The sequence below is a fragment of the Neophocaena asiaeorientalis genome, unplaced genomic scaffold, assembly GCF_003031525.2.
Source record: "Neophocaena asiaeorientalis asiaeorientalis breed wild unplaced genomic scaffold, Neophocaena_asiaeorientalis_V1.1 scaffold15, whole genome shotgun sequence".
Classification (NCBI taxonomy): Eukaryota; Metazoa; Chordata; class Mammalia; order Artiodactyla; family Phocoenidae; genus Neophocaena; species Neophocaena asiaeorientalis.
Genome location: NW_020185328.1, coordinates 6,959,057 through 6,970,602, shown reverse-complemented (window position 1 = coordinate 6,970,602; position 11,546 = coordinate 6,959,057). Strand labels below are relative to the sequence as shown.

The following is an 11,546-nucleotide window of genomic DNA, read 5'->3' as shown; positions in this document are numbered from 1 at the left end:
CTATTTTTTTTTTTTGTGGTCCCATATGAATTTTAGAGTTGCTTTTCCTATTTCTGTGAAAAGTGTCATTGAAATTTTGATAGGGATTGCACTGAATCTATAGATGACTTGAGTAGTAGTATGGACATTAAGAGTATTAACTATTGCAATCCATGAACACAAGGTAGCTTTCCAATCATTTTTGTTTTCTTCAATTCCTTTCATTAATGTCTTACAGTTTTCAGTGTACAGATCTTTCACCTCCTTGTTTAAATGCATTCCTAAGTACTTGAGTATTTTTGATGCTATTATAATGGGATTGTCTTTATTTTTTTCACATAGTTCATTGTTAACAAATATAAAATGCAGTTGAGTTTTGCATGTTGATTTTGTGCCCTTCAATTTTATTGAATTTTTAAATTAGTTCTAACATTTTTTTGATGGAGTCTTCAGGATTTTCTGTATATAACATCAAGTCATCTGCAAACAAAGACAATTTTACTTCTTCCTTTCTGATTTTATTTCTTTTTCTTGCCTGATTACTCCGGCTAGGATATCCAGTATTGTGTAGAATAGGAATGGTGAGAGTGGGCACTTTCTTTTCCCTGATTTTAGAGGAAAGATTTCAACCTTTCATCATTGAGTATGATGTTAGCTGCAGGGTTATAATTAATGGCCTCTGTTATGCTGGATTGCAGTGCTTTTGTACCCACTTTGTTTAGAATTTTTATTTAAGGATGTTAAATTTTTTCAAATGATTTTTCTGCATCTATTGGTATGATCATATGATTTTTATCCTTCATTCCATTTATGAGGTTTATCACAATGATTGATTTACATTGTTGAATCATCCTTGTAGCCCTTTATTGCCCCTTAATTTCATTTAGCTGCATTTATCAGCCTTTCTCACAAAGATGATCACTCTCCTAACTTGGGAATTTATCATTCAATGCTCTTCTTTACTTAACAACATCTTTTAACCAAAATTGTTATACAAGGTATGTTAGGGTATAGTTTTCTCTTTTTTAAAAAATAAATTTATTTATTTATTTATGGCTATGTTGGGTCTTTGTTGCTGCACATGGGCTTTCTCTAGTTGCGGCAAGCAGGGATTACTCTTCGCTGTGGTGCGCAGTCTTCTCATTGCAGTGGCTTCTCTTGTTGTGGAGCATGGGCTTCTGTAGTTGCAGCATGCGGGCTCAGTAGTTGTGGCTTGCGGGCTCTAGAGTGCAGGCTCAGTAGTTGTGGCACATGGGCCTAGTTGCTCTGTGGCATGTGGGATCCTCCCAGACCAGGGTTCGAACCTGTGTCTGCTGCATTGTCAGACAGATTCTTAACCACTGCACCATGAGGGAAGTCTGAGGGGTATAGTTTTCTATGTTTGTTTTAGTTGTATTGCCTAGAGGTGATGTTTTTATCCCAGCTATTTCACTGAATTTCATGTTCTTTAAGTATTTCAGGAAAAAGAAAGTTTTTCTTCCTCTTACTGATTATTTCATTGGTGAGAGAAATGATACATTTTTGAGTTGTAATTATATACATGTTATATATTTAAAATGCTTTGGGATAGAAGGTTTTATGGAAATCATATTCTTAAAAATTTTAACTTTTCTACCCATTTATTCTCACTGTCTATTAGAAAGTATTTTTTTCATATAGATTTATTTTTGAAAGTTAAAAAAAACGTTCAAAATTTCCCATTTTTCCTAGATGTTTCATGGAACAGTCACAGAAGAGCTAACCAATCATAGAGAATGGAGTCACTATAATGAAAATATAATAGAAGATCAAAAAGATTTTGTTTTTGTGAAGTTCAGTGGCCTTCATTTAAAATCTATGGAAAGTTTTCAATCTTGTATCTCTCTTAGAGTGTGCATCTTCTCAAACAATTTTATTACAGATATTCGTCCACTTCAGAGTTGTATAAAATTAGTCAAACTTGATCTCCATGGAAATCACGTAAGCAATAGCCATTTCAGTTATCTGCATATAAATGAAGTTGATATTTAATAAGCACTTACGTTATCTATGTACAGTATTTCTCCCAGGTAGTCTTATATGTGAAATATAAACAGTTTAAAACTAAATAAAAAATATATGTAAGCACAAAAATTTTAAGTATAAGCAAACATTTTTGATTTAAAATATCTAGACCAACAGTATGTGATTTGGTTTACTTCTTAAATCCACAGTCTTAAGGCTACTTCTTGACTTCTTAATTTTTTAATGATATATAATTGACATATAGTATTATATTAATTTCAGGTATAAAACATAATGGTTCAATATTTGTGTATATTGCAAAATGATCACAATAAGTCAAGTTAACATCCATCACCAAAGAGTTACAATTTTTTCCTTGTGATGAGAACTTTTAATATCTGCTTTCTTAGCAACCTTCAAATATATAATCCAGTATGATTAACTGTACTCACCCTGCTGTATATTATATCCCCAGGACTCATTTATTTTATAACTGAAAATTTGTATCTTTTCAGCAACTTTACCATTTCACCCACCCCCTCTGTCTCTGAATCACCAATGAGTTCTCTGTATCTAAGAGTTTGGTTTTGTTTGCTTTTTTAAATTCCACATGAGTTAGATCATGTGGTACTTGTCTTTTTCTGTCTGACTTATTTCATTTTGCATAATGCTCTCAACATCCACCATTTTGTTTCAAATGGCATGATTTCATTTTTTTTATGAGTCAGCAGTACTCCACTGTGTATACACACAAGATTTTCTTTACTTATTCATCTATAGATAGACACTTAGGTTGCTTCCACATCTTGGCTATTATAAATAATGGTGCAGTGAACATGGGGATGTATGTGTCTTTCTGAGCTGGTGTTTTCATTTCCTTGAAATAAATTCCTGGAGGTAGAATTGCTGGATCATATGGATTTTTTTTTTTTTTTTTTTTATTGCGGTACGCTGTTGTGGTCTCTCCCGTTGCGGAGCACAGGCTCCGGACACGCAGGCTCAGCGGCCTTGGCTCAAGGGCCTACCCGCTCTGTGGCATGTGGGATCTTACCGGACCGGGGCACGAACCCGTGTCCCCTGCATCGGCAGGTGGACTCTCAACCCCTGCGCCACCAGGGAAGCCCTTTATTTTGCATTTTTTGAGGAACCTCCTTGCTGTTTTCATAGTGGCTGCACCAATTTACAATTGCACAAACACTGCACGTGGTTCCCTTTTCTCCTCATCCTTGCCAACTTGTTATTTCTTGTCTTTTTGGTAATAGCTATTCTAATAGGTGTGAGGTGATTGAATTTGTGGTTTTAATATGCATTTCCCTGATGATTGGTGATGTTGAGTATCTTTTCATGTACCTGTTGGCCATTGGATGTCTTCTTTGGAAAAACATTAACTTAGATCCTCTTCCCATTTTTTAGTTGGATCGTTTGGGTTTTTGCTATTGTGTGAATTCTTTATGTATTTTGGATATTAGCCCCTTCTCAGATATGATTTGCAAATATTTTCCCCCATTCAGTAGGTTGCCTTTTTTTTGGTAAGATTTATTTATTTTTGGCTGTGTTGGGTCTTTGGTTGCGGCACACGAGATCTTTGTTGAGCATGTGGGATCTTTCATTGTGGTATGTGGGCTCCAGAGCACGTGGGCCTGTAGTTTGTGGCACATAAGCTCTCTAGTTGAGGTGCACGAGCTCAGTATTTGTGCCATGCAGGTTTAATTGCCCCGCAGCATGTGGGATCTTAGTTCCCTGGCCAGGGATCGAACCCACGTGCCCTGCATTGTAAGGTGGATTCTTTAGCACTGGACCACCAAGGAAGTCCCAGTTGCCTTTTCATTTCATTGATGGTTTCCTTTACTGTGCAGAAGCTTTTTAGTTTGACATCATCTCCCTTGCTCAGCTTTGTTTTTTTTAGCCTTTGCTTTTGGTGTCAAATCAAAAAAAATTATTGCCAAGACCCATGTCAAGGAGCTTACCACCAATGTTTTCTTCTAGGTGTTTTATGGTTTCAGATTTTGTGTTCAAGTCTTTAATCCATTTCGAGTTAATTTTTGTGTGTAGCATAAGATAGTGGTCAAGTTTCATTCTTTCACAGGTGTCTGTCCAGTTTTCCCAACACAATTTATTGACAAGACTCTTCTTTTCCCTTGTATATTCTTGTTTCTTTTTTTGTAAATCAATTGAACATATATGTGTTGGTTTATTTCTGGGCTATCTTTCTGTTCCATTGACCTATGTGTTTGTTTGTTTGTTTTTAAATGCCAGTACCATACTGTTTTTTTTTTTTTTTTTTTTTACTGTAACTTTGTAATATCCTTGAATTCAGGAAGTGTGAGGGCTCCAGCTTTGTTCTTTCTCAAGATCATTTTGCCTATTTGAGGTATTCTGTAATTTCATACAAATGTTAGGATTATTTGTTCTATTTATGTGAAAAATGCCACTGAAATTTTGGTATGGCTTGTGTTGAATCTGTAGATTGCTTTGGGTAGTATCAACGTTTTAACAATATTAGTTCTTGCAATTCACAAGCACAGAGTATCTTTCAATTTATTTATGTCTTCTTCAATTTCTTTTCAATATGTCTTATAGTTTTCAGTGTACATATCTTTCACATCCTTGGTTAAATATATTCCTAGGCATTTTATTCTTTTTGATGCAGTTGTGAGTGGGATTGTTTTATTAATTTCTCTTTCTGATAGTTAATACTTAATGTGTAGAAAGTCAACATAATTTTGTGTATTGATTTTGTATTCTGAAATGTTACTGATTTTATTTATTAGTTCTAACAGTTTTTTGTGCAGTATTTAGGGTTTTCCATATACAGGCGTACTGCATTTTTTGGGCATCATTTTATTGTACTTCACTGATACTGCATTTTTTACAAATTGAAGGTCTGTGGCAATCTCACATTATCAGATGATGGCTAGCATTTTTTAGCAATAAAGTATTTTTTACTTAAGATATGTACATTGGTATTTTTAGACATAATGCTATTGCACACAATAGATTACTGTATAGTGTAAACAACTTTAATATGCAGTGGGAAACCAAAAAATTTTTGTGACTTGCTTTATTGCAATATTTGCTTTATTGCAGTAGCCTGGAACTCAACACACAAAATCTCTGAGGTATGCCTGTATATCACGTAATCTGCAGAAAGTGACAGTTTTACTTTTTCATTTCCAATTTGGTTGCCTTTTGTTCCTTCTTCTTGCCTAATTGCTCTGTCTAGAACTTCTAGCTTCCAGTGCTATGCTGAATAAAAGTGGTGAGAGAGGGCATCCTTGTCTTACTCTTGCTCTTATAGGAAAATATTTTATCTTTTCACCACTGAGACTGATGTTAGCTGTGAGCTTGTCAGATATGGCCTTTAGTATGTTGAGGTAGAGTCCCTCTATACCCAGCTTGTTGAGAGTTTTAATCATAAATGGATGTTTTTCTTTTTATGGCTGAGTAATATTCCATTGTATATATGTGCCACATCTTCTTTATCCATTCATCCGATGATGGGCACTTAGGTTGTTTCCATCTCCGGGCTATTGTAAATAGAGCTGCAATGAACATTTTGGTACATGACTCTTTTTGAATTTTGGTTTTCTCAGGGTATATGCCCAGTAGTGTGATTGCTGGGTCATATGGTAGTTCTATTTGTAGTTTTTTAAGGAACCTCCATACTGTTCTCCACAGTGGCTGAACCAATTCACATTCCCACCAGCAGTGCAAGAGTGTTCCTTTTTCTCCACACCCTCTCCAGCATTTATTGTTTGTAGATTTTTTGATGATGGCCATTCTGACTGGTGTGAGATGGTACCTCATTGTAGTTTTTATTTGCATTTCTCTAATGATTAGTGATGTTGAACATTCTTTCATGTGTTTGTTGGCAGTCTGTATATCTTCTTTGGAGAAATGTCTATTTAGGTCTTCTGCCCATTTTTGGATTGGGTTGTTTGTTTTTTTGTTATTGAGCTGCATGAGCTGCTTGTAAATTTTGGAAATTAATCCTTTGTCAGTTGCTTCATTTGCAAATATTTTCTCTCATTCTGAGGGTTGTCTTTTGTGGATGTTGAATTTTGTCAAATACTTTTTCTATATCTATTGTGATGATCGTATGATATTTATCCTTCATTTTGTTAATGTGGAATATCACTATAACATTGATTGATTTGACCCCCTTAAGTTTTTCATGTAAGGAAAGTATTTTATAAAAGTTTAAAGAGTTTGCTTATTACAAAGGGACTTTTATTGAATGGAGTATATATGTTTGTTTATTTAATTACACTAGTAATTACAGACACCTAGTGTATTTTGCTTTACCCCAGTCATCATTTGGGTAATTAGAAATTCTGTTTTTGCTTACTAATGAGAAATTTGCTATTTGGGAAAATATTGAACTATAGAAGATGTTTAATATTTTTCCTTTTTCAATGTAATTCATGGAAAATTTATATTTGTATTTAACTTATTATTATTAATGATATTTCAGATCAAGAGTCTACCAGATACCAGATTTTGGAGTAGATTGAAGAACCTAAAACTTCTCTATCTACATGACAATGGGCTTGCAAAGTTAAAGAATGTATGTATGTTATCTGCTTGTCCAAGCCTCATTGCTCTCACTATGTTTGATTGTCCAGTAAGCCTTAAAAAAGGATATAGACATGTTCTTGTCAACAGTATATGGGCTCTCAAAGCACTGGATCATCATGTGATTTCTGATGAAGAAATAATTCAGAGCTGGCATCTTCCTGAAAGATTCAAAACATATAACCACCGACTTTTCTTTAATTTCTGCCCTGCTTTGAAAAAGGTAATTGGCTTCATTACGGTTTCATTTTAAATAAATGTATAGAAGTAAAATTTTAGCTTCTAAATTCTTTACCTAAAATATATAAACCAGTATTTTTTATCATTTACATAAAATATAGTAAACTAGTGAATATATTAGGAATGTCTTATAACTAAAAAATTATAAAGCTTATATGCCTACTGCTAAAAATTATTGAGTTTAAGATTATCAAATTGTAGAGAAACAAATATTTGACTTTTTTGGGTCTCCATTATGTTTCAATAGCTTTAAGGAGGTATAGCTTACATACTGTAAACTTCACCCATCTTACCTGTATGATTCCATAATCTTGGTAAACTAACAGTGCTGTATAACTATCTTCACAATCCAGTGTTAGAAATTCCCACCACTCCACCAGTTTCCTTCCTTCCCATCTGCAGTTAATCCCCACTCCCAACTTGGTCCTAGGTAACCATTGATCTGTTTTCTGTCTCTATTAATTTGTTTTTCTAAACATTTTATAAAAATGGAATCATAGAATATGTAATCTTTGTCACCTGCCTTCTTTCACCTAGGGTGGTGTGTTTGAGCCTTATTCATGTTGTAGCATGTATCAGTAGTTTGTTCCTTTTGATTGCTGAGTATTATTCCATTATGTGAATATATTACATTTTCTTTGTTCATTCACCAATGGACATTTGGATTATTTCTAGTTTTTGTTATTATGAAAATGCTGCTGTAAACACCTACTTACATGTCTTTGTGTAGACATATATTTTCATTTTCTTTGGGTAGATACTTAGGAGTGCAGTTGCTGGGACGTATGGTAAGTTTATGTTTAACTTTTTAAGAAACTGAATTGTTTTCTAAAAAGTGTAAACCACTGATGCATGAAGGTTCCATTTTCTGTATGTTCTTGCAAACAGTATTTTCTGTCTTTTGTACTATAGACATTTGTAAAGGGTATTTCACAATGGTTTTAATTTGTATATCTCTAAAAAGTAATGATGTTGATAAGCATCTTTTCATCTGCTTATTAACTATGTATATATCTTTGGTCCAATGTCTATACAAATTTTTTGCCCATTTTTAAAGTGGATGTTTGTCTCATTATTGATTTGTAACAGCAGATATCTGGGTATAAGTCCTCTATCAGAAAGAAGAATTGCAAATATTTTCTCCTAGCTTGTCTTTTCATTTTCTTAATGGTCTTTTTTGAAGCAAAAAGTTTTGAGTTTTATGAAGTCCAATTTAGAATTTTTTGTTTTATGGATCATGCTTTTGGTGTTATATCTAAGAACTCAGCCTAATTCAGGGCTAAAAATTTTCTTTTATGTTCTAAAATTTTAATAATTATATCTCTGAAATTTATATCTATTTTTGATCTTGAATGAATTTTTTTACATGGTGTGAAGTAAGAGTCTAAGTTCATTTTTTGCATGTGGATATTCAATTATACCAGCCCCATTCCCCCAGTGAATTGCCTTGATATTTTTTGTTGAAGATCAGTTGGCCATAAATGTAAGCATTTATTTCTAGACTCTCAGTTATATTCCAGTGGTCTACATAGCTGTCCTTATGGCAGTAGTACACAGTCTTGATTACTATAGCTTTGTGTTAAGTTTCAAAATAGGAAAGTGTGAGTTCTCCAACTTTGCTCTTCTTTTTCAATATTGCTTTGGCTATTCAGGGTTCCTTGCATTTACAAATGAATTTTAGGATCAGCTTGTCAGTTTCTACAATGATTCCTGCTGGGATAGTGATAAGTATTCCATTGAATTTATAGATCAATTTGTGGAGAATTACCATCTTTATAATAGTATTCTTGTCCTTGAACATGAACTGTCATTTTATTTTTAAGTACTCTTTAATTCTCTCAGTTTTGTTGTTTTCAGTGTACAAGTCTTTCACTTAATTTTTAAAAATTTATTTCTATGCATTTTATTTATTTTTGTAATATTATGAATGGAATCATTTATTAATTTCATTTTGGATTGTTTTTTATAAGCATATAGATATACAATTAAAATTTTATTTAATCTGATATTCTGCCACTTTGCTATTCTCATTTCTTAGTTTTAGAAGTTTTTGGTTGACTCAGAATATTTGTTTTTTAATTGAAAGTGGATCTGTTTTTTTTTTTCCATATTTGAATGATTCCATTAGGAAATAGTTTATTTTTTTTTTAATGTTTAATTCCAGGCATTTGATTATTATTTGGATTTTTAATGGAAGAGGATAAAATATTCAATTTCTAAATAGTTAATATGGTGACATTACATGTTCAAATCACCATTGTATGTTGACTTTTAAAATGTTGAAAGAAGTATTTGGGAAATTTGATATCTAGTTGGAGGTTACAAAATACTTAAATGGATAGACAAAAATAGAAGAAAACATGCTTCATGTCATATGAATATTAGAGCAAATAAGTCATGTAAGTATTCAAAATCAGTGGTTAATTCTGCAAAATCAGTGGTTAATTCTGTTAGACAAGTCAGGTACGTGATACAGAAAGTAAAGATGTATGTTTCAGAACAGTGTTTATAATATGTTGTAAGTATATGTAATTCTACATATATACATATATAAACATTGAATATTGATGAAAAATCTAAAAGCATTTGAATATTAATCACATCTGAAAGGATATATAAACAATAAACAGTGATTATACCTGGGAAGGCTGGAGATTAGAAAGACTTTTTATAGCTGCATATGATTCTTTAAAAATTATGAGTATATTAATGATTCTATAATAATAGTTTAAAAAACATAGGGAAATATAAAACAAGGCAGTATTTAAGTATGGTATCTTAACCAGGACTCTAAAGGAAGAATTTCATTTAGGTATTCTAGTTGTGTGGTATGGTGTAATCAAAGGTAGGAACAGACATGACCCTTTTAAGGACAATCAAAATGACTGAGTTTTGTATAAGGAATTAGTTGGAAATTAGAGACGGGGCGGGGGGAGTACTGAAAAGAATCTTGGATGATATACTAAGGAGTTTAGACTTCTTAATGAATGTTATGAAGATCTATTGAAGTAGTTTGAATAGGAAATTAAAAGACATTCTGTCATAGTTGGTGTCTATGAATGACTTGTTTTTATAAACAAAAAGTTTTTTTAAAGGAGATTAATCCAGATTTTACTAGCAGATTAATGGGGATTAGGAGACAGATGAGGGCAGAGAGACCAATTATTGTAGGCCAGAAATGATGTGATTAAGGTTGATACAGGAAGATAGCAGTGGCAAAGAATAAAGAAGACAGCATAAAGTAGAGGACAGACACTCTAAAAGCCATTGTGGCAGGCACTTCATGTATTTTATTCCTTCATTCCTTTACCAAATATGTATTGAGCACCTAATATGTGAGAGGGATTATTTTGGATTCTGTGGTAAATAATACTGACAAAGGTCCAGCTCTCATGAACTCCAATGGAAAGACATAGGGAATAAACTTGTAAGCAAAAACCAGTCAATCAGTCAACCATAGAATGTCAGATAGTGTTAATTTCTAAATAAAATAAAATGGTAACATAGGATGAAACGGGTAGAGATTTAGGCTAATACTTCAGCTAGGGTGGATGGGGAAGGACTTTCTGAAAAGTGTTTTATCTATTCATCATATCCTTTGATTTGGAAAGGTATTACTCTTATTTTATGGAAGAAAATTAAATATAGTGGGGTTTAGGAACTTATCTAATATAAGACATCTAGACAGTCATGAAGGTGAGATTTCAGGTCTGTCTTGGTCTTAGTCCTACAATCAACATTACATTACAAAGGACCAGTACAAAGATTTGGCAAGATTTTTTAAATAATTGATTGAATGCAATAGGAGAAGAATAAGTGAAGAAAGACTCCTCTGGCATTTTGAACTTTGGGAATCAGTAATCAGGGAAATAAATAACCTAGTTAACAGAAATGGTGGCATTTGAAGAGTTTTGGTAGAAAGTTAAGTTTGGTCATGTTTATTTGAGGCAAGATATTGATATTGAGATATCAGCCAGGCATTGGAAATGAAGAACTAAAATTCAGAAATAGTGTTCTAGGTCTAAGATGTAAATCCAATAGTCATTTGCTCGGGCTCATAGTTGAAGCCAAACTGTCACACGAAAATGTAGGGATCAATAAAGTCTAAGAGCTAAGGACAGAGCCTTAGAGTGCATTCTCATTTTGTGCATAGAAAGCAGTGGAAATAATGAGGAAAACAGAGATTGATCCAATGACATAGGGGGAAAAACAGAGACATGGTTTATTACCACTTAAGAGAAAAGAGTGATTTAAAATAGAATAATGTTTTTAAAGAGCCAATAAAAGGTAGCACTGATACAAAACTATTTTGAAAGTCTTTTTGATAGTGAAGAGGTTGTTACATCTTTGAAATTTCACTAACTTGTAGGGGTGTATATGAAATTGTAATGGTTAATACGTGATTGCCAAGTATAGAAACTTTTCTGAGAAAATTTTGGACAAAGGAAACATAATGTCTTAACTGTAGACAATATGATTAATGGAAAGCCTTAAAAAAAAGTGAGATGATACTATAATGTATTTTTAAGCTGAGGGAAATTAGTTTTAATTTTTTAAAAAGAGGTTGAAAATGTAAAAAAAAAAGGGAATAATTGAAGAAAAATGTTGTGGAGAAAGCATTAATAGAACGCATCACAACTGGAGTAAGCCTGAAAGAGATATAAGTACACCAAATTCCAGCAAAATTTTTATGAGTTGTAGAGATTTAAAGAAATCTATTTGAATAAAAGTTTTTCAGTTTACCTATAAATTTTTATTCATTATTTTTG

The 11,546-nt window shown here is 32.8% G+C and overlaps 1 protein-coding gene across 1 annotated transcript in view; it reads left to right on the top strand.

The window, feature by feature from the left end:
- Positions 1-1,689: 1,689 nt before the first annotated feature.
- Positions 1,690-11,546, top strand: part of LRRIQ3 (leucine rich repeats and IQ motif containing 3) — a 175,180-nt gene continuing 165,323 nt past the window's right edge. The window contains exons 1-2 of the mRNA XM_024734651.1: positions 1,690-1,938; positions 6,437-6,760. Coding sequence (XP_024590419.1) covers positions 1,690-1,938; positions 6,437-6,760 — 573 coding nt within the window. The remainder of the gene's footprint in view (positions 1,939-6,436; positions 6,761-11,546) is intronic.